The 24,293-nt window shown below is 42.7% G+C and overlaps 1 protein-coding gene and 1 long non-coding RNA gene across 2 annotated transcripts in view; both read left to right on the top strand.

Moving 5' to 3' along the window:
• Positions 1 to 21,985, top strand: part of LOC309348956 — a 145,214-nt gene extending 123,229 nt beyond the window's left edge. The window contains exon 3 of the long non-coding RNA XR_014159595.1: positions 21,682 to 21,985. This is a non-coding gene — a long non-coding RNA (uncharacterized lncRNA). The remainder of the gene's footprint in view (positions 1 to 21,681) is intronic.
• LOC309337458 (putative CENPB DNA-binding domain-containing protein 1) lies at positions 7,912 to 9,131 on the top strand. The gene is made up of 2 exons (XM_081854110.1): positions 7,912 to 8,619; positions 8,695 to 9,131. Exons 1-2 carry the CDS (start codon positions 8,137 to 8,139, stop codon positions 8,986 to 8,988), a joined length of 777 nt encoding a protein of 258 aa, XP_081710236.1. The 5' UTR covers positions 7,912 to 8,136; the 3' UTR covers positions 8,989 to 9,131.
• Positions 21,986 to 24,293: the final 2,308 nt, after the last annotated feature.

Genomic DNA, 24,293 nt, shown 5'->3' with positions numbered 1-24,293 from the left:
ACAAACTCCCTGGCCAGTTCCCCCACAGCAAGTGACTTTCCTCTCTGATAAGGGGACAGTAGCAGAAGATATAGTAAGTGGACTCTGCAATGGAAGACCACTCTTGTGAAGGTGGACATCCAGTGACTTCCAGTGATGGTCTCTCCATTTTTTTCCAAGGCATTAGGATTTTGCTTGAATTCGGGAAGGGAAGAGTCATGTTCAGTAAGTTGTAAGGTGTTGGGAGCTTGTTACTCCATGGAGGATTCATTGTGGAAGATTTATTCTACTGGGGCAGTGTAGAAAGAGGAGCAGAAAGAGCCTGGGCCCGAAACATTTTGAGCTGCAGTAGAGGGTTGAATTGCTTCAGGAATTTCTGGTAATACTAATCTTGTGGGGCGGGGGGCATAACGATAGAGTTTGGGGTTACTGTGGGACTGCATGGCATTTTCTCTAGCAAGGGGTCATGACCTAAGTTATTATTTTCTGCTGTAGTAAAAATGACTCCCATTATTGCTGCAACAATTTGCTCTGATTTCTTCATGGCATTCCAGAAAGTCTTAACAGTTTATCTCTCACAGTGTGCCAAGCAATAATGTGACATACGGCTCTTTTTCTTTTTTTAACCCTCCAGAGATACAAGAAGTGCTTGTGAAGGTCCATTTTATCGAAGAGCTTTTAATAGATTTGTGGTGGGTGGAGAGAAATAGAGAGGCAGGGGGAGGAAGAGGTCTCTAGACATTCTGGTTAGGAGCAGCTAAGTGCTTGATAGAGGGGATAGGAAGAACAGGATTCAAAGAAAGAAGGAAGACTTTGGTAAAGTCACAAAATAACATACTGCCTTTCATATAAAGAAAATGCATGATATAGAGAAAGCATGCAGCCTTCTGTTTTTTGAGGTGGTAAAAGAGCTTCCCGCCAGTAAGCAAAAGTATTTATTTTAAAATTAATTTTATTTACTTATTTTTCCCCCTTCTTGGCCCCCACTGCCAAAATCAGTGGGCTCTTGGAAAGTTAGAAACAATTACTGGGGGGTACATTAGCTCTTGGGCTTTTTGCTAGCCACAAATAGGTTTATGAGATCTTATCATAAGATTTAAGACCTTCCCCTGCTTCTGATACTCTTCCAATGGGAAACTAGAATTTCCTTACATATACAAATATCTCCTCCCAGTTAAGTTATCCATGCTGTGACACAAAAGTGAGAGCAATTGTTTCTTTATTTTTTGAAGATGAATGAATGAATGAATGAATCGATTTTTTCCAGTCACTGACCAGAGTGACTTTTTGAAGTTGTCAGTACACACATCAAACGTCAACTGCCCTACATGAGGTAATATGTAGCTTACATGCTGCAGGCTCATAGCTGTGTGGTTGGAATTGCAATTTCAGCACCAGGAGCTTCCCATAAACACGTAGTCAGAGTTTATTTGTCGTTACAACCATCCTGGTCATTTCAACCAAATAGTTAATAGAAGTATTCTATGCATACTGTGCAGAATAGGCATAGATACACTGTTAAAATACAGTGACAACCAATTTATACAGTTATACATTAAAATGCAGACCCAAACAAATAAGTTTCTCTATTACATTACCGACCAGACTTTGCAGTCCATCATATTGTCCTTGATGAACGTACTTCACGCTCCATAAACACATAACACATGGCTTATAAGGCAGTTTTCTCTAGGAATCTGCTTCTTTGCATCTACTGTCCATTTAACAACTGGTACCAAGCAAGATAAGCAGAATGGAATTCTGATCTTGAGATGCAAGAAAGCCTCTAAATTACTCATCAAAAGGGGGCAGAAATGATGATGCAAATCTAAACTGAATCCTTCCAGCACAATATGTTAATTTTTTTATATAATAGTTATTAAGACTTAAAATCTATGAGTAATATCCTGTGTTCTAGAAGCCTATTACATGATTTATAAGGAAGCTGAACATTCTAGCTCACTTATAATGTCAGGGAACAGTGGTAAGGTCTCAGAGACTGCTCTTTAAAAAAGAAAAGAAAAGAAAAACTTTATTGGTTTTTGTAAGACCAATTGTCTAGAGCACAAATTGTCTAGAGCACAACTCAGTGACACGCGATATAATCATGAAGTACTGGTGGTTAGTGATGTATGGAAGTGAGAGCTGGACCATAAAGAAGGCTGATCACCGAAGAATTGATGCTTTTGAATTATGGTGCTGGAGGAGACTCTTGAGAGTCCCATGGACTACAAGAAGATCAAACCTACCTATTCTTAAGGAAATCAGCCCTGAGTGCTCACTGGAAGGACAGATCGTGAAGCTGAGGCTCCAGTACTTTGGCCACCTCATGAGAAGAGAAGACTCCCTGGAAAAGACCCTGAGGTTGGGAAAGATGGAGGGCACAAGGAGAAGGGGACGACAGAGGACGAGATGGTTGGATAGTGTTCTCAAAGCTACCAACATGAGTCTGACCAAACTGCGGGAGGCAGCAGAAGACAGGAGTGCCTGGCGTGCTCTGGTCCATGGGGTCACGAAGAGCTGGACATGACTAAACGACTAAACAACAACACTGGTGGCTAAACAGCTTGGCACTACAAACGTACAAGAGAGACAAGCAATAAAAAGTTGCAGTGTAGAGAATTCTTCTTCAGTGTTCCAGCTAGCCACGTCTTCTTTCAGAATAGTCCACTCCCATCTTCCCTGCAGAAGACATGAATTGAGCATCCACGCCATATTTAAAGCACATGGTTCCCTCAACATAGAATACTGGGAGCTGGAGTTGACTCCTCAGAGAGCTGCAATTTCCAGTATCCTTAACAAACTCCACTTCTCTGGGGGAACCATGTGCTTTAAAGGTATGGTGTGGGTGTAGCCTTTGTATTCTGTGCCCCGTGGGCATGCCCAGTCCTCGTCCGGCTGGTGTGGGTGTGCTTCTCTTAGGCTTTCCCCCCAAAATGTTTATTTCTTCTGTGAAACCTTCGAGTTCCCCTATGTTGACAGCTCACACTTGTTTCTCAGCAGCCATATTTTGGCTATATTCCCATGATAACTTGGGGGAAGGGCTGTAGCTAAGTGGTAGAACTTCTTCTTTGCATGCATCCCATGGCATCTCCAGGTAAGGATGGAACACTGGAGAGCTGCTGCCAGTCTGCAGGGACAATACTGGACTTGATGGTCTGACTGAGAATAAGGCAGGCTCCTGTGGTCCAGTAACAGGTCATGTTGTCCATATATGTAAGTGGAGTTGCAACAAAATGAGAGCCAGTGTGATGTAATGCTTAGACTGTCAGACTAGGACCCGGGAGACCAAGGTTCAGGTCTTCACTTGGCCATAAAGGTGACCTTGGGCCAGACATTGCGCATAAAATTGAATTATTTGGGTTCTGGGTGGTGGGGAGTATGTTTGCAAAGGTGAAACTTCATTTCCCATGTATGTAAGATTGCAAACTTCAGACAAATGAAAGAAATGACTTCAGCTCTGAGAAACAGCCCAGATAGACTTGGGATGGAAGAGTCATTTCTCAGGTCCCCTTCCAACAAGTTTATTTGTTTTCAAAGACATCTCCAGACAGAGGAGGACATCAACAATTCATCAGAAGAAAATCTATTCTTTTCAAGTCTCCTCCTTGATTTTCAGCACTGATGTTACTAGTAAGGAACACAGAATGATCGGTATTCGCCAGTTGATGTTTTCAACATGGGTTAGACTTCCTACCCCCACCTCCAGTCAAAGTGGCTTACTCTAAGTAATGAACAGCCTGGAGAAATTTCCTTTCCTTTGCCAGTAGGTATTTGATCCCAGCCTCACCCAACACTGCTCAAGTGGGTTCCTTGACCCTTTGGAGAACATTTGTTGTTGCGGCAGTGCAGATATTTGCCGTAGTGAGAGATGGGAAAGTCCCCTTTTGCAAGCATCCTTCTGCCAACACATCTTTTGCTTTGGTAATGGACTGAATGAGAGCCATGAAACTGAAGCTCAATCCAGATAAGACTGAAGCACTGCTAGTGGGTGGTTCCCTAGACAAGATGGATGCACGTTTGCCTGCTCTTGATGGGGTTACACTCCCTCTGAAGGAGTGGGCATGCAGTTTGGGAGTATGTCTGGATCCATTATTGTCGTTTGAGGCTCAGGTAGCCTCAGTGGCGCAGAGTGCCTTCCATCAGGTTTGTATGGTGGCCCAGCTATGCCCCTATCTGTCACATATGCTTTGGTAACCTCTAGGTTAGATTAGGTAAAGGTAAAGGTACCCCTGCCCGTACGGGCCAGTCTTGACAGACTCTGGGGTTGTGCGCCCATCTCACTCAAGAGGCCAGGGGCCAGCGCTGTCTGGAGACACTTCCGGGTCACGTGGCCAGCGTGACATCGCTGCTCTGGCGAGCCAGAGCCGCACACGGAAACGCCGTTTACCTTCCCGCTGGTAAGCGGTCCCTATTTATCTACTTGCACCCGGAGGTGCTTTCGAACTGCTAGGTTGGCAGGCGCTGCGACCGAGCAGCGGGAGCGCACCCCGCCGCAGGGATTCGAACCGCCGACCTTTCGATCGCCAAGTCCTAGGCGCTGAGGCTTTAACCCACAGCGCCACCTGCGTCCTCTAGGTTAGATTACTGCAATGCATTATACATGGGACTACTTCTGAAGAAGGTTCAGAAACTTCAGCTGGTGCAGAACTCAGTGGCCGGGTTGCTCACCAGTTTGAGCATATAACACCAATCCTGGTCCAACTGTGTCGGCTGCCAATTAGTTTCCGGGCCCAATTTAAAGTGCTATTTTTTACCTTTAAAGCCTTAAACAGCACAGGACTGCGATACCTAAAGGACCACCTCTCCCCATATGAACTGACCTAGACCCCATGATGCTCATCTGAGGTCTATCTTCACGTGCCTCCTCCATGAGAGTTCTTGAGGGCATCAAAACGAGAATGGGCCTTTTCTGTGGTAGTTCCCCGTTTGTGCAATGCTCTCCCCAGCGAGGTTCACCTGGTGCCTTCATTGCATATCTTTAGGTGAAAACATTCCTCTTCTCCTAGGCCTTTGGCTAATTAAACAATGTATGGCCTTTTAAGCTGGGGTGGGGTATTGTTTTTGTTTGTTACTATGCTATACATTCTGATGTGTTTTTATTGTAAACTGCCCTGTGATCCTCGGATGAAGGGTGGAACAGAAATTTAATAAATCATCAACATCATCTCTGCATTTCAATAAAAAAATATTGTGGTAGTGGGAATAATAAGTACAGATGGACCAGTACAATGTTTCTGTGCTTCCCTTGTTCAATTAATCTGGCATCGCTTTTGTTGCTACTCCACTGTAGGATCTGGCATTCAGAAGGGTTGGTTTTAAATGGTCCCATTAGTGTTCCAGAGGTAAATTAGCTTGAAGGGGATCATTGAGAACCAAGGTTGAGTGCTTTTGAGGCTGCTGCCCATCACTTACGTGTAACACAGGTAGAAAATTGTATGGCAGAAGAGGTTTGTGAGTGTAGTACTACTGTGCTTTTGCTGGGCCTCCGTGTATTTCAATGGCATATGGGCAGGAGAACTTCCCACTAGATTCTGTGCCTACACTCCTTACAGACAAAAGCCACTTCATCTGCAGGGGATGAGAGACCCACTTCTCTGAGGACACTATCGCTAGCAGACAGCTCATAAAAACAAGATCACGGGGATTGATAAGCAAACAAAAAGGCCTTTAGAGCTGCAGGATAACCATTTTCTGAGCTCATTAGAAGCTGCTCTACTGTTAAATATTTCATCATTCCTTGATTCAAGAGTTTAAAAATATTTACCCACAGAATATTGCATGGCGAGATTGTTAGACACCGACTTGCTATCAGATTGCAGGAGACACAATTCTGGCAGGAAAAAAATGCTAAGCTCTAGCAATTGTGGGTGCTTGTATATATGGCTCATGCTGTCAAAGGGAGGCCACTGAAAGCAGCATGTGGCCCTTCCCAGAGCTTTTACATTTGGACATACCAAATGGTAGCCAATTCAGAGATAACCCATTGAAATTAATGGACCTAAGTGAGTCATGCCTAATTATTTCAATGGGTCTGCTCTGAATAAAGCTTAGCTGCATGCAACCAACTGTGTGGATTGCTGCCAGTGCATTGTAAATCTCCATGCCCTCAGATCATGTTACTGGATGGTCCTGGGTGACCAGATGATGATCCATTCACTCCAATTGCAGGTTGCTACCTTCTCCATTGAAAGGGAGGAGAAGCTCTTGAAGGCTGGCATATATTCTGTTGGAAGTCACACAGAGTGGTTGGGGCAACCCAATAAGATGGGAGGGGTACAAAAACACCTATATTATTATTATTGTTATTATTCTTCCCATCAATAACCTCAACCCCTGCAAATGATTACTTAACACTTTTGGGTTGGAGTAATCTGATAGAGGCTGCATGCCAGCAGTAGGTGAGGCTGGAGCCAGTGATGGATGAAGGCAGAGACAAACCTGGACAGGCTGCCCATTCCTGATTCAGCCAATAGCAATAGAATCATAGAATTGTGGAGTTGGAAGGGATCCTGAGGGTCATCTAGTTCAACCCTCTGCAATGCAGGAATACACAGCTGTCCCATTCAGGGATTGAACCTGCAACATTGGCATTACCAGAACCACGCTCTAACCAACTGAGCTATAGAATCCCTCTTTTCCTTTAGCCCACCGGGTGAGCTGTCCTTTATCTACCTCAGAGCTAATCTTCACAAAGAGAAGTAATGTGTGTCCCGGCATTGGTTGTCTGGTCTGAAACCAAACAGAGAATTTATTTTAGTGTTTTATATATATTTGGAAACTGCTTGATGCTGTTGGTGGGTTTTTTTTATGACATGTGATGAGGCGCATGGAAACAATTAATATAATGCAGGATAATAAAACAGTTTCATTGGTTGCCCATTACCTCTGTTACCTCTGTTTTAACAAGTTGTTATTTGTTACCTCTGTTTTAACAAGTTGTTATTAATAGTGGTCTATTAATAACAACTTGTTAAAACAGAGGTGGCCAGCAGTACACTGTCTGGATGTTGTTGAACTAGGACTTCCATCATTCTGGAGCAATGGCAACGCAGGCTAGAACTGATGGGAGTTGGAATTGAATAGCATCAGGGGCAGGGGGACCCACGTAAAAAGCTGGTTCATCATTATTATACACATTCTTTATATACAGTAGTGCCCCGCAAGACGAATGCCTCGCAAGACAAAAAACTCGCTAGACGAAAGGTTTTTTCGCCCACGATTTGCCTCGCAAGACGAATTCCCCTATGGGCTTGCTTCGCAAAACGAAAACGTCTCGCGACTTTGTTTCCTTTGTGTAAAAACCGTTAAAACCAAGGGTGCTTAGCTTGAGCAGCTGCAGTTGCGACTTGACTTCGAGGAGCAACTGTTAGCACGTGGTTTGGTAGCCTTTTCTCAGACTTTGCTCACTTTTGAAGATTTTCCAAAACTTTTCCAGAACTTTTCCAGAACTTCTCTTTCATCCATTTGGTAAGTTAAACTTTTAAAACTTTTTTGGGGGGTTTTGGATTTTGGGTTGGGGTGTTTGGGATTCAAGGACTTGGTGTTGGGAAGGGGTTTGCGATAATCTGGGGGCTTGTGGGCCTTTTTTGGGAATTTTTATGATTTTCTGTGACCACTGGGCCAGGTTGATTTTTTTTGAAAAATTTTCTGAGTTTGAATTTCTGAGTGCTGGCCATGTTGTTATTTTTTGAATTTTTTTTTTGTCTGGGTGGGGAAGCAGTTGGGGAGGGGTTTGCAGCAGTTGGGGAGGGGCTGGGGGAGCAGTTGGGGAGGGGTTTGCAATTTCTGTGTTGTGGGTGGGTTGGTGCGTGTCTGTGGGAGCAGTTGAGGTTTTTGAAGACATTGGTGATTTTTGAAGCTTTTCCTAAACTTATTTTGCAGCCATTTGAGGTTTCTGAGGACGTCGGTGGTTGATTGTTGAAGCTTTTCCAGAACTTCTCTTTCATCCATTTGGTAAGCTAAACTTTTAAAACTTTTTTGGGGGTTTTTGGATTTTGGATTTGGGGTTGGGGTGCTTGGGATTCAAGGCCTTGGTTCTGGGTTTTAATTTCTGTGTGGTGGGTGGCTGGCTGCTTTTGTATTTTTTGGGTTTGAAGCACATCACTGATTTTTTTTTTCTGTTTCTGAGTTTACGAAGGTAGGAGCTGTGCTGCCATGGGACCCAAGAAGACTGCTGCTGCGGTGGCCGGCGAGAGGAAGAAGGAGAAGGTGACGCTGGAAATGAAGAAGGAGATCATCTGGAAGCACGACGGCGGAATGCGTGTGACGGACATCGCCAGGGAGTACGGCAGGAACCCATCGACCATCGGGACCATCCTGAAGATGAGGGAGAAGATCCTGGCGACTGATGCAGCCAAGGGAGTCACCAGGATCGTGAAGAACCGCCCAGCTGTCCTGGAGGAGGTCGAGAAGTTGCTGCTCATCTGGATAGAAGAGAAGCAGCGTGCAGGGGACACAGTGTCTGAGGCCGTCATTTGTGAGAAGGCCAAGGCCTTGCACGCTGACCTCATCCGGGAACAGCCAGGAACCTCAGCCGAGCCAGAAGTCTTCAAGGCTAGCAGAGGTTGGTTTGACCGGTTCAAGACAAGATCTGGCATCCACAGTGTGGTCAGGCATGGAGAGGCTGCCAGTTCTGATGTTCCTGCGGCTGAAGACTTTGCAGCGGAGTTCCTGGAGGTTGTGACGACGGAGGGCTACGTTCTGCAGGCAGAGGCTGCGCAGGAGCAGGCCTCACTGGAAGAGGAGGAAGCAACTGAGGAATGGCTGTCCTCCGAAAGACTGAGGGACATTTGCCAGAAGTGGAAGGAGGTGCAGACTTTTGCAGATCTACACCACCATGAGAAGCACGTGGCACATGACGCTGGGAACTTTTATGATACGAGGGTCATGTCGTCTTTCAGGGAGCTGCTGAAAAGGCGGATAAAGCAGCAGACTATGGACAGGTTCTTGACCAAGAAGCAAAGAGTGGAAGAGGAGCCTTCTTCGAGTGGTCCCCCAGAGTCTTAGAAAATGTACTGTACACTTTGTTGATTTTTAAATGTTTTTCTGTCATGTTTATAAAGTTAATTTATTTTCCCTTCAATTTTTGAACTGCTCTTTACAGTATGTGTGACTTTAAAGAGCAGTTAATAAACTGTTGTTGTACCAAATTTGGCTTTGTTTGGACTTTTTTTGACCATAGGAACGCATTAATTGATTTTCAATGCATTCCTATGGGATTTCGTGCTTCGCAAGACGAAAAATTCGCTAGACGACAAAAATTGCGGAACGAATTAATTTCGTCTTGTGGGGCACCACTGTACTTTTAATTTGGCATAAACCTTAGAACTGAGCTATAAAGCTCATCTGAAAAGTGTAGTCTAAAGTTTCCCTTCTCCTTTATCTCATTTTCTAGGAGGTAATCCATTATTTTGTACAAGTGAAAGAAGAAAACATCTTCAGAATTGAGCACATAGCTATATAATTAGATCGAAAAACATTGTTTCATGGAAAAAAACAGTTCGCCAATTTGTTCTATGCCAATGGTTATTAATGCTATGCTTGGTAACATGCAGAGATCAGGTAGGCCCCAGCTTCAAGCACAGCAACCACAGGACTTTGGGATACTTGAAACAAACTAAAGCAGATTGCTATACTTTTCAGTGTTTGTTCAAGAGCTTCCGCTTAGAGAATGGAACTCTTCTCTCCCTTTGTCCACCCACCAAATGTGTTCTGGGAGTTCCCCCAATCCATTGGAGCAGGTTTGGGCGTGGAGGGGGTACATTATGGAAGAAATGGAGGGGAAGTTCCTCCTGTTCATATGAAAGACACCAAAGAAGAAATGGAAGGGGTTTGACAGCTAGAACATATTTTTACCTATCAGAAAATAAACTAGATACGGTAGATATTGATTAGTGGGTTAGACACAGAAACACACGTGGGTAGCAGGGGACCATCATGCAAATTTGTTTTTGATATCTTAAGAGGTGTCCAAATAGATAGTGAAAAGACAACTTCCCAAAACATACAGTAGATTACTTTAAATATTAGGCATCACCATAAATCTGTGACATTTGGTTGTTTCCCTTACAAATATTTTTCCTGACAGTATTTAATGGTGAAGTTCTATCCTTGGTGTCTAAGAATTTGTCCTCTTGCAGTCTCTGAATTTTTGGACTGAAATTTGATCCCAGATACTCCTAGCAGGAGAGGGAAATGAGCTAGAAGCCGACCTGTTTCCACTCCCCCCAGATGGATGATTAAACAATATCTTGAAGAAGATGGGTGAAGCTTAGATGAGGTGAGGCATAGATGAGGTGGTCATCGTGCAGACTTCAGCCTAAGCTCCTTGCAAATACCGAGTGACTATTCTATAGCATCAACTTTTGCAAGACGTAGGGTTCCAAAAGCTGAAGCACTGGGTTTTAAAAGTAGTTATTTATATGATCTACTGTAAGAGAACAGCACAAAGGCAATAATCACTTTAGGGGCAACAACAAGAGCACAATTATTGGCACCAATTCAGTAGTGGGGTTTACAAAGAAATTTTGAAGATTTGTAACATCTTTCCCAACTTTCTGATTTATGTTTTCCTTGCTGTTCTTTTGGAATATAATCTAGTTTAGCTTCTTGTTTTGTTACTCTGTGCTGTGCTAAAGTTTCCCAGACCCATTTATCACCATTTTAGAAGACTCTTAGAACAGCTTTCCAACCTACTCAAGAAAATATCCAAGACCTTACTACTGTAAGGTCCCTCCAAGCACCACACAATAGAATTATCTGTGATTACTGTTAGAAAATTGCATTTTAAAATGACATGCTACTTTTCCATAATTATTCCCCATCAAATCTTTTTTCTGTTTATAGTCAGAAGGCTTTTTTTTTTTGTTTAAATTCCCAGTACAGAACAAGAATGCAAAACATCAGTCAATTGCACACCTTCTTCTCCTACTCAGACAATTAGACCTTAGGTAATCATTTGCATCAAATGGATGTCTGTGGATTTATCCTGTTTGTTGAATAAAATTAAACCTTTGCCCATCTCTCCTGGTGGCGAAACATAAACATCTTACTTTGCCACTTTAAAGGGTGAAAGATGCTTACTTTATACAGTCAATAACCAGAGTTTTTATTTTACAGATTAAATTGTAATAATGTTATTTTATAAAACTGTAGGAGGTATTTTTACATTTCAAATCTGTTTGATTTGTACATAAGTGGAACCTCCCTCAAGTGAGATATAAAGATATGCAATTGGAAAATGGGATTCTTGAAGTTCATGAATGGCATTTTAAACAGCAGGGACCGTGATTCCATTCCCGTTTTTCATCGAAGCAGAAATTGCAGGTAGCACTTATTAATGCATGCTATTCATCATTAGTCTCTCGCTTGCATGCTGTACGAGAAGGGTATGATTTAACACTTTGGGGAGATTTCAGAATATGGCTGCCTAAATCTTTCTGCAGACATGTTTATGGCCAGACCCTTTGAAAGCTCCAAAGAACCACTTCCAGCTTTTTGAAGCCTCTAGCCATAATTGCATGGCACCAAAAATAGAGTGGTAGATAATTTGATGTTTTTATATGTAACAAACGCTTTTGTAGCCTGAGAAGACTGTTTCACAGTTTGGTCTTGTGTGCATAAAAATGAGTTGTGAAACTCATCAGAGGCCACAAAATGAAAAGGGGAGAAAGAGTCTAAATTTGAGGCCTGCTTTGAGTTGGAGGCCCCAGGCCTAATGGCCCTCCTGACCCCATGCCCCAATTGGCTCCATTGATGGTATCAGTACAAGCTATGCATACATTTTTTGGATGTTCTGATTCAGAAAATGCCATTCCTGGAAGCTGTGTGACATCTATTCTAACAGAGCAAACTTGGGGACTTATGAGATGAACACAGAAGGCTCATGCCATCCAAATTGGAGCAGATTCCTTGTCGGCCAGAAGGTGCTAAAGAAGGACCGAACATTTTTTATGTATGCAACAACGGCAGCAAGGATACACATCGCAAAAAACTGGAAAACTCAAGATCTACCCACACTGGAAGAGTGGCAGATGCAGCTGATGGACTATATGCAACTGGCCGAGATGACTGGCAGAATCCGAGACCTGGGAGAAGAGAGGATTGAGGAAGACTGGAAGAAATTTAAGATGTATTTACAAAAACATTGTAATTTGGTTGAATGTTAAGAAGGATGCTAGATTATAAAAAATTGGCCACCACTAAATTAGATTTGAATTTGATGATAAGTGAGATTAAAGAAAACATAAATTTTATGGAGAATTGCTAGATTATACTTAAATGAGTGGATATAAGATCGTAAACAAGTTGATAATTTGCTTGGAAAAACCTTTTAACGATGTAAATGGGAGCGGGAGACGCGAGGGAGTCCAAAGAAGTGATGAAACTACGTTGTGATAGAAGTAAGATTGTTTATTATTGGTGCATTTGTATTTAAAAACTCTAATAAATATTTATTTAAAAAAAACAAAACAAAAAAAACACACAAATTGGAGCAGATTCCAGAGTTTAACTATGCACTGTGTGGAGAAGCACTTTTTGCCTGTCCTCAATGCTCCAACATTTGCTGAACAAATTCTAGTGTTTTGAGAGAAAAGCTTTTCTCTACCCGGTTTCTTCATGCCATGCATAATTTGTAAACACTTTTATCAACTTGTCTCTTACCGTTTCTCGAGTTTCCCACATAAGGGAGCTACTCCACCCTCCTTGATAATTTTTGTTGCCCTTTTCTGAACTTTTCCCAACTCTGCAATATCCTTTTTGAGGGGAGGCTACCGGAACAGTAGGCGATATTCCAAATGCACCCAACTAACACTGATGACAGAAACAAAATATTTCAATAAATGTACTGTTGGGCTAGCATGCAGACAGACCACTGGTTCTGCCCATAAGATGATGATGAAATAAGTGAAAGCTTGCTGCATATCTACAACACAAAGTGAGGAATTCAACTAGCGTTTACTCAGAGTAGACCCATTAAAATTAATGAACCTGACTAAGTTAGGTCCATTACTTTCTGTGGGTTTACGATGAGCAAACATTAACTGAATAACACCCAGACAGACCAAACTGGGAACCATGTGTCTAACCCAATGTTTTCCATATCTAGGCAGAGGAACTATTTCGATACCACCACTAGCAAACATAGAATTCTGCTACTCTGAAGATCGTGCTCACTGTTTCAATGTGACCAGCTGGTTCACTCCTCCCATAGGAAATTAACCAAGAAGTAAAAAAGAAGAACTTTCTGCAGAGATAGCTTTTTTATTGCTGGAAAATGAGTTTCCCAGATATCAAAGCAGACATGGAATTCATAAAAGTCTCCACCAAAACTCCTCTAGAGAGCTATTGTTGTTTCCTTTATTGCCACAGAAGATCTGGTGTAAGTCACTGAGCAAACACACATTGCAATTATTGATGAAAAGCCTGCGCTGCTTTCAGAGGTCCAAGGTTTGGGCATTAAAGTCTAATCAAATGCCTAGAGTCTCATAACACAGAAGAGCATGGAAATAGCTGCACCAAGTGAAGCATCAAGTGCTCTAGGTGTCATGCCTTCTTCACGTAGGCCCTAGAAGACAAGGCCAAAGCCCTTTTTCTGGGACAGACCTAGTTGTGTTTTATATTTTCAGTAGTTGAGTTATCCAGTCTCCCTTTTATGGTTGCCACTATATCACATCAATGAAGTCACTTATTTATTTTACATCATTTGTATTTCACTTTACAGTTTTTGGAAGGAAAACAACCCAAACGCCTCAAGCGGTTTACAGCATATTTTGAAATACAACATTCCAAAATCCCAGAAGAAAAAGTTACCCAGACAAATCATTTGTTCAAAATTATATTTAAAAAATCCTCATTAATGCAGCATAATTAGCAGCAAAACAAGACATCCTCTTAAATGTCAGAAAACATTGCAAGTAAAAACCAAATAAAAACCCCATGCATTAATGCATTGTTAGCAGCTAAACCAAATAACTCAAATAGAAGCTGCACCCGTACTTTCTGGCACAGTAACATTTCCCAAGCACATCCTTATTACTCTTCCACACACGGATCTCATTCTCAGGCATTTCCACCAACCATACCCATAATACAGTTGATCCCAGAAGCAGCTCAGGTGGGGGCTATGCTAGCTTCCTGGCAGGTGGCTCACTGTTGCTCACCAGGACAAAGACAGAAAGAGGAGAGGTGGCAGGGAGGTCAGCATAGTGCAAATGCAGCGGCAGAGCCAATCTCATGCTATTTGGTGGTGTGCTTGCCCACCTTACTGCCATCTCATCCCTCTCCCTTTTTGTAAGCAACAGCTACCCAACTGCTGGGAAGCTAATATGGGCTCCAACCCAGCCATACAATTACGTTGCTAAGGCTTAGCATTTGGGGAGAGGTGTTATCATCCATCCGCAGAAATGTCTGTCTTTAGCAAAGGCTCACAGAATCAACAACTGGGGTTTCTCTCTCCATCCAGTCTTACATTTTAGCCAAAGTCACACAAACTTGAACGCTCATTATCTTTGCTCTTTGCTCCTGCTATTAGCATGTCCCTGTGATATTTTTTGAAAGGCGTCACATTAAAAACACAGGTTACTCAGTAGGAATTTAAGAAAGGTCATTCTGCTTATTAGAGGGGAACAATGACATACTGTTTTGTGCAGAAGGCTTTAGCTGCTGAGTGTCAAAAGACTCCTTTCATGTAAAACTGAACTTCAAAGTAGCATAATAATATGGTAAACAGCACAGTACAGTGGTTCCTCGGGTTACAGATGCTTCAGGTTACAGATGCTTCAGGTTACAGACTCCGCTAACCCAGAAATAGTACCTCGGGTTAAGAACTTTGCTTCAGGATGAGAACAGAAATTGTGCGGCGGCAACAGAAGGCCCCATTAGCTAAAGTGGTACCTCAGGTTAAGAGCAGTTTCAGGTTAAGAACGGACCTCCAGAATGAATTAAGTTCTTAACCCGAGGTACCACTGTAACATTGCGCTTATCTCCAAGCATTGCAGCATGGTACTCTAATGCAAAGTTAAACCACCAGGGCTACAATTATTCAATGAGGTAACCTTTAAGTAGGGTGGTATCTGTACATAATATACTATGGGTATGTGCCAATTTTTAAAGAATAATTAAATCTATTTCAAAACCAGAATTACAGTGGTACCTCAGGTTAGATATGCTTCAGGTTACATAAGCTTCAGGTTACAGACTCCGTTAACCCAGAAATAGTGCTTCAGGTTAAGAACTTTGCTTCAGGATAAGTACAGAAATCGGGCTCTGGCGGCGCGGCAGCAGCGGGAGGCCCCATTAGCTAAAGTGGTGCTTCAGGTTAAGAAAAGTTTCAGGTTAAGAATGGACCTCCGGAACGAATTAAGTATGTAACCAGAGGTACCACTGTATTTGAAGTTACAACCTTAACTAGGAATGTGCCAAGTATTATCTGGCTTTGATTTTCAGGCCAAAATTTGTGATTTTGCCCCCTCTCCCAATACCCTTGTGTTAATATTAATTAGGGCTGTGCATCAGATTGTGATGAATTGTGAGGTGAAACTGGATGCCCCAGGGAATTTGGCCTTGCCAATGGTGAATCAGATCTCTGTCGGGAGGCACAGATTGAGGCAAGGAGACCTAAAGTGCTTTGTAGCACCTTGTTGATCCAGGCATCAAAATAATGCTGCAGGCAGGCGTCTGCTGAAAGCAAAAGCAATGTATCTAAGCTTACCATAACATTAGGGTAGGGTGATGGGAGAGCAAACACTGAAGGAGAGAGTGGGTGCAGAGGCAGAGCCTTATTGTTATTGACACTCCAGCTTGCAGTTAGAGAATTACTCCAGTACTTGAGAGAGCTTTGCAAGAGTGAAACCTATGTCTCTACTGTAAAGAAAGATGGGGAGGTGAGAGAGTACCAACAGAACTCTGAATAAGTAATCAGAAGCAATCATTTTCCCTGGAAATTGAATTCTTTCGACTCCAAAATCATATTGTCTGCAGTTTAGCATATTTCTTAAAAGGTAAAGGTAAAGGTACCCCTGCCCATACGGGCCAGTCTTGACAGACTCTAGGGTTGTGCGCTCATCTCACTTAAGAGGCCGGGGGCCAGCGCTGTCCGGAGACACTTCCGAGTCACGTGGCCAGCGTGACGAAGCTGCTCTGGCGAGCCAGCACCAGTGCAGCACACGGAAACGCCATTTACCTTCCCGCTATAAAGCGGTACCTATTTATCTACTTGAACTTAGGGGTGCTTTTGAACTGCTAGGTGGGCAGGAGCTGGGACTGAAAGATGGGAGCGCACCCCGCCGCAGGGATTTGAACCACCCACCATGCGATCGGCAAGTCCTAGGCGCTGAGGTTTTACCCACAGCGCCACCCGCGTCCCTGTGCACATTTCTTAATTAAGGGTACTTCTCCAGTCAAATAAAGGAGCCTCCTAATTGGTCCAAGTTGAATCAGTCTGTTTTATCAGCACCAAACCGAATATTAAACTTTTCTTCTTTTTTATTGGTTCCATTGTTGTCCCTGCTGTTTGGGTTTCCACTGGTTGCGGTGTCTTTCTTCCCCTTTTCTTAGTCATATGGGTGGTGCCTGCCAATCAGCGATCATAGAAATACATAGCCAATCAGATTTGGCCCTGTGGTGACATCACTGAGAGCAAACGAAGTCAGTTTGAGAAAGTACGCAAGAGAGGGCAATATAAACAAATGGAAATATTTTCACTAGTAGTGCCAAAGATCATTAACAGAGAAATCATTTTAAATGCTGCCAACAATGTTCTGGAAAACTAATCCCTAACCTTAATGTTTCCAAGAAATCTAACATATAGAAACGACGCAAATGCTTCAAAATGCTTCATTCATTTATTTAAAAATATTTTAAATGCTTCATGAATGAATAACTTCCTTTCCAAGTAAACTTGGCAACATATTTAATTAATGCATTTTCTCCTCTTGAGGTCACCAGAGTAGCAGTTTAAAATTGCAGTGTCACAGCGTTCCATAATTCACTGGCAGTGAGTTAGTAGAAAGAGGCAAAGAGGCATGAACTGAGGAAGCTTTTAATTTGGTTAATGGAAACCAGATTCTCAAGGGAGACATTTTTTAAAAAATCACATAATCTTAACAGACAAAAGCAACACAAAGGGAAGTGTTTGTGTGTTTGACCATGGGATTGTTTCACGCAATCCATTTGGCTACAGTGGAACCTCGGTTTTTGAGTGTCTTGGAAGCCAAACGTTTTGGTTTTTGAACGCTGAAAACCCCACTGAGGTCCCCCACCACCACCACCAATTTTCTCCATTGAATTTGCAGACTGCCCTTTCCACCTCAGTTTTTGAATGTTTCAGAAGCTGAACGGTCTTCCAGAATGGATTATGTTTGAAAACCGTGGTAAAGTCATTTTACCAGAAGGGTTCTTTACAGTTCCACCCAACGATAAGTCCATTGGTTCAGGCCTTTGCTTCTCCGGAGTAATTAATGTGTGAACGCATGGAATATCTGCACCCTCAGGATACGGACATGCATGCTGACCACGCCCCTGAGTTGACAGGAGCAGGTTGGGGAGGATGGGCAGCACTGTGTACCTTGCCTCCAGGAAGTCAAGTTGCTGCCACTTACTGGGAAGGCGCTGGGAGCAATGGATTGGCCTCTCTGCTACCTTTCCCTCCCATTAAATGGCAGGGCCTCCACTGCTGGGAGGCCAGATGCGTGGTGGTGCCCTTCCTCATCTCTGTCAGTCTGAAGGTGCAAATGAGGGCCTGTCTCCATGACAGACCAGGGTTGACATCCCCATGGAAGGAGTCCTATGCATGCACAGCCATACTCATGTAGAGCATATCCAGGTAGATCACACATCTGTCTTGGGAGAACAGCTGGCATGCATTGGCAAGGGGACTTAAATTATTTGACTAGGTCTCAAGTTAATTGAAGTGCAATAATTTGAGATTGCTACATAATGCTGCAGCAGAACTCCCAAAAAGATAAAATATAAAACTGTATTAAGAAAATGCACTCAAATTCAACTTCCTATCTCTAACTGACCAAGGTGCTTGAGAGAACTTTGCTGGCTAAACTTTCTTTTTCATTGGGTTGCTTATTGAAAGTACCTGTGCACCTCTAGAAGTGGTCAAAGAAGTTAAGGAAATAATATTAAAACACAAAATAACTAAATATTTTGATTAAAACATTTTAAAAGGTGAAAGCTAAACAAAACTACCTAACAATGAGTGAAAGGGCATCAATAATAAACCAGATGGTTTAACAACATGGCAATGAATTCGAATGTGACAAAAGTCACATCTTTGTTGATAGCTCTAAAGGAAAAAGAGAATTATTACTCAACAAGGAACTATTTTATACACTGTTTCCAGAGAAGCCTGTGGCTGCCAGTTATTTTTGTGCCATAAAACTGAATGAAGTCACTTCAAATTTGCCCACTGTGTTTCTTGAATTGTTTCTGTCTTTTGTGTGTGTGTGTGTAAGTTTTTGCTTTAATGCGGTAGGCCATAGCTGTTGATACCACACTGATTTTAAATTATCACCTAATTTCTTCATTCTTCTAGCAATTGTCATTCTTGCTGCTGCTAATTGATTATTCCCCCCCCCTCAAATATCATTCCCCCACCTCATCAAATACAGAAATAAGTGCCATTCTAGGATCCAGGCACAAGGACAGCCCAGTTTGTAACTCTTCCCAAATTATTTCATTTTTGCATGGTACTGCAAGTACAAGTGGGAAAAGGTACCAATCTTCCCACATACCTCTCCCCTGCAATGGGCTGTTAATTACTTGGAAATCTGCTGAGGCTGTGGGGAATCACACCTGGGAGTTAATTTAAAGGAACTCTGTGGCCAATATGTAGAATGAATGTGTACTACTTCTAGTACCAGAGGTAAAGTAGGTCTGAATACCAGCTGCCAGCAGAGCAGGGTGATTCCCCCCCCCCCCATTTCGGTAAGCCACTAAGGGGGCAGAAGGCTGCACTAGATACTATCGATAATTTTGTAAGTTGTGAGTCTTTGTTTCTTAATTTGACCCTTTTACATGGTTTTGTATGCATTGTTGTATTTTATGTCTTTGTAACTTGCCATTATTTTTACTGTTTATAGTTTAGTAGTTATTTGTTGTAATGGCTAAGAGCGAATTTCTGGGTGTGTTTTTTAATTTGCTGATATTAGGAGAGTTAATTTTTACTGTACTTTTCTAATGGGTTGTTGAATATTATTTGATATAAGTTGGTTGTTTTAAAGCTATGTTTTTATTATGACTTTTTACATTGGATCAGATTATTATAAGGTATATGATCTTTGTTATTTTGTTGTTGTAAAGCGTCTTGTGTTCAGTAATATAGAAAGGCGGTATACAAAGTGAAATATGAAATATGCAGACTGATAATGAGCTGAATGGTATAGCATCCTAAATTTTACTCGATTTTGCTGGATCTGCAGTTTACACCTGAATCATTTCCCCAGTTATCTGTAAGAGAATCTAAGGAGCCCATAGTTGCTTGTAAGAGTATTTTGCAAATTTCAGATAAATTTTGCTTCTCGGTGAAGGACCTTTCTCTCATTAGGTATCCAAAAGATGTCATTGGTCTGGTATATATGTTTCCTTTCCCACAGTGCTTTGTGTCATATGAGAATAGTAAAGCTGTTGGATAATTAGTACAATTTGGAGGAAGTTGTCTGAGACAGTATATGCCATACAAGCCTACAAAGTGTGGCACAAAATTCTGGCTGTGTTGCAATTCCAAAAAGCCATGTGTTTCTGATGCAGACATATATGAGGAGGGGGAAGAAGGCATATTGGTAGCAAGAAACCTTGTCCTGTGTGGCTGGGTGGAGAAAACAATACATTTACAGGGTTCTAGAGCAAATATAACAACTGATAGCTGATAACTTTTTTTTAGCAGTGTTAGCCAGGGAATTACCTCTGGTTGGTACACTGAAATCAACCAACCAGAAATTTTATTTATTACATTTATATACCTTTATCTTCCAATGATCTCATGGTGGTGTATATGATTCTCCACCTCCCCATTTCACCCTCACAACAACCCTGTGAGGTAGGTTAGACTAACAGATGGAGACGGGCCCAAGGTATCCCGGTCATCTGCAAGGCTGAGTGGAGATTCGAACCCTGCTCTCCCAGCTCCTAGTTGAACAATCTAACCATTACACCACACTGGCTCTCTAGAGCCAGGTACCAACTAATCTAAAAGTTTCAATGGTAGCATTTGCCAAAGGAAAGGAAGCACAGTTGTTATTCTGTAGTGGTTAAGAGCAGTGGACTTGTAATCTGGTGAACCGGGTTCGCGTTTCTGCTCCTCCACATGCAGCTGCTGGGTGACCTTGGGCCAGTCACACTTTTCTGAAGTCTCTCAGCCCCACTCACCTCACAGTGTTTGTTGTGGGGGAGGAAGGGAAAGGAGAATGTTAGCCGCTTTGAGACTCCTTCAGGTAGTGATAAAGCGGGATATCAAATCCAAACTCTTCTTCAGTGTGTAATAATGCAGCAATCTCAGACCAGAATTGCAAACCTGACACATTTATTATAATCAAACCAAAGGTGGCATAGGCCAGATGGCTTCCATATACACTTGTATAAGCGCATGATCAAATGGTGGCCAACTGTGGTTTTATTTTTGTGTGTGATATAACTGCAGAGCTGGATTTCTTGTCTTTTTTTTAATATCTTACATTTCCTGGAAGCTTTTGTTGCTTTATATGAACATATGCAAAACTGGGTGATAATGATGCAAAGTTTTCTTTAACTTGGAAATTTAAGAAAGCTGATGAAAGGGCTCTGTTTAGCTTTGATGCTCTATGCTTGCTTCAGAAATTGGTGGTGATTAAATGGAAGCAGATCGTTTTTTAAATAAGGGAAATGCACCCAGACATTGCACTGCAAGCCTCTCTCAGTACTTAGCATCTACAGTGCTTCAGACGTATCATACTAAATAGTGGAAAGTTCATCATATCTCTACAGAATATTTTTGGTGCGTATTTTATTATTCTTATTTTGTGGAAAGGAGATGGCACTGAGCTCAGGCAGTATACATCAAGCAGAGCTGAGGAAAGCAGACAACCAAAAAATAAAAAAGCAATATTTCAGCCTTTGGATATTGCAGGTGTATAGCTGAGCTACAATGAAGAATGTGAATTCACTCCCTACCCACCTCAGTGCATAGCATGAAATGATGAGATCTCCCAGTCTCATAGCAGCCCTGGAGACATGCTGATGGCAATGAAAACATCTTATCATTCACATAAATCCTTTGACGACTAGGAAAACACGTTGCTACCAATCCAAGCTGGGGGGCTGAGGGGAATAAATTTTCAGCGCTGGGGTTCAAATTCAGAAAGCAGACACATTTCTCTCTTATCTCCCTTCTGTTTAAAATCATTAGCAGTCACACGCTCCTGGATGCTGCTGGTTAGATCTCTGTCAAATTGACTGCTTAGGCTGACTGCTCTCTACACAGCTGTCCTAAAAAAATAAAATAAAATAAAAAGTATGTTCCAGCACATTCCTGCCTCATTATCACCATCCAACTAGATGGCACAAGTTCTGATGTGGTTCAGGTTTAAAATGCCCTGCTTTCTTCTTCTTCATTTTGTCTCCTTGCCTGGCCTGTGGTTATCAAACTAGAAAGGATGGCTGCTCTCCATGGAAGTCCATTTCAAATCAGCAAATTTTGTTGTCCCTTCTCCCCAGAACCCGAAGTGCCTCATTCCAGGCAGTTTTAGGAATCAAACTGATCTGCTGCAGCTGGATCTCCCTGAATATTCATTTCGTTGAAGGCTGAAAAGGGGGTAAGCAGCATCAAGCTTCAATTTAATATTGATTTAAATATGCATTTTTAGACATGCTTTATCTCAAATTGTGCATTTCTTCTCTCAAAATAGACGCCTTTAAATGTGTTTTAGTATCTGCTTAGAACCAAGAGCTGCATGGTAACATCACCGAATTGTGAAAGCCAATGGATAAATCACAGCACACATCCCTGACTTCTGTTGTACATACATTAGCCCTAAAGGTGCATACCGGATGTCAGGGGCTCAGGAGCTAAGGCACAGGGAAGATGGGAGATGGAGAGAGAGGGGGAGGAATCCGAAGGGAGCGTAGGAGGGGACAGTGGTCCGAGGGATTCCATGAGCCTCTCCAGCGAATCGGAAGATTCACAGAAGGGAGCGCCAGTGGCCAGGGGCAGGGGGGTCCCAAGGGGAACGCCCCAGGAGCAAGGGGGCAGCAGGGACTCCCAGAGCAGTAGTTGGAAATCAGGACCAGCTTCCCCACCAGAGCAGAGTGGGGGGGAAGAGTCCCAGGCATCGGGGCCAGTGCTTTCCCCACCAGGGAGAGGAGACGAGGCAGAGTCTACCACGCCTCCCTCGGAGAGTCGGACAACGGAAGGGAGGTCAGATCCGGCCAGTGTCACGGAAGAGGGAAGCAGTGATAGAAGTAGTGTAACGGTTAGGAGAAAGGTCACTGGGTTGGCACGAGAAGCAAGTTCAAATGTACAGGAGCGCGGGACAGCAGAGAGTGAGGATTGGGAACCAGGTCCTAAAGCACGCCGGAGGCAGGGGGAGGAACTAAGCGACTCAGCGTCGGAAGAGTCCAGAAAGGGCAATGCCCCAGAGGGCAGGAGGACCCAGAGGAGAAGAGAGCAGCGCAGGAGGTGGAGCAGGGCTAGGATCTTAAACTGGTGTGGAAGGGGCGGAGACTCAGACGGGACTTCGCCGATCTAGAGTCTAGACGTAGGGCTGCACGCTCTGGCTTTGAAATGGAAATTAAACTTCAATAAAGACTTTTGTACATAACATCAGCCTGGCGTTGGTCCTCTGTGAGCTGGGACCTAGAGGCAGCTCTGACACCAGGTCACTTCATACTGGAATACTCAAAAGACTGAATTCTCAAGCAACTCTACTCCTGCTTTAGGCACTGAAATGTCTTAGATACTGTAGGTCTTCCATTGACAACACATACCTACAGTGCTGCTTTGGTTCTCAAACACCTTGGTATTTGAACAACTTGGAACCCAAACACTGCAAACCCAGAAGTAAGTGTTCCGGTTTGTGAACATTTTTTGGAAGCCGAATGTGCTCCGTTTTGAGTGTTACACTGAGGTCTGTCTGTTTTTGCTATTCATTTTGCGTTTTGGTTTCTGCGGCTTATGTGTGTGTTTGTGTGTGACTGTGTGGAAGCCAGTTCAGCTGCTGATTGATTGTATGACTGCAGTACATTGTCTATTGCTTTCATTTTATGGATCAATGGTCTCATTAGATAGTTAAATTCATGTTAAACTGCTGTTTTAGGGGTTATTTTTGAAATTCTGGAACACATTAATCCATTACTTTCTATGGGAAAGCGCGCCTTGATTTTGGAACGGACTTCCAGAATGGATTAAGTTTGAGAACCGAGGTACCATCGTATCAAGTTTATAATATGCTCTTCACCACCCACAAGGCAGGAGTCTGGGCTTGGGGAAGAGGAAGAGTCAGGGATGTCAGAGGCTGGAAGTGTTGCAGGAAGGGGAGGAAGAAGCAGACCCTGAGAGAGTCTGGCTGTTTAGGATCTCCTCCGTCCCATCCGCTGTCTCCAAGGACAAGGAGGGGCTTAAGCGCCAGAAGAAGCAGCAACTACTGTGCAGGAGAAGTCTCAGGTTGTTTGTACACACCCTGGCAGGCGAGGTGATTTAAGTTCGGGACCCAATCTGATTTGGACCCTGAATCTGAATCAAAATTCAAAAATCTGAATCTTCAGTCCTCCCATTGAATTACATTAGGAAATCAAAACAGCCATAGCTCTATTGTATTTTTCACATAGGTGAATGAAATTTTGAGACGTGGCAGCCCCTCAAGAATGTATTAACTCTGCAAAATTTCAGGTAAAGCAAAAAGTTAGCTTTTAAAAATAAATAAATAAATATTTTTTAAAAAGTAAAATGGCCATCACGTTCTTGTTCTATCACATCACCACCACCATCATAATTTTTTATTTATAGCCTGCCCATCAGGCTGGGTTTCCCCAGCCACTCTGGGAGACTTCCAATAGAATATTAAAAAATGCCTGAAAAGGGTACCACACTCCTGGTATTTAGGAAGATTTCATACACAGACATAAACACGCACCCATAAGGGACATGTGTAGCATCTCAGTGGGGACGGAATATTTGGCAATAGGGAAGAGACCCATTAAAATGCTGAGGCAAATATAGTTACAATGACATTGTCGGAAATTTAAGCTTTTCTTAATTATCGAATTGCAAAGGACATTTAAATTAGTGCTTACTTTAAATCAACTTCAGGCCATTTAACTTTCCTGAAGAA

Source organism: Podarcis erhardii (assembly GCF_964252035.2).
Source record: "Podarcis erhardii genome assembly, chromosome: 1".
Classification (NCBI taxonomy): Eukaryota; Metazoa; Chordata; class Lepidosauria; order Squamata; family Lacertidae; genus Podarcis; species Podarcis erhardii.
Note: the sequence above shows the minus strand (reverse complement) of the source record. Positions and strands in the feature narration are given on the sequence as shown.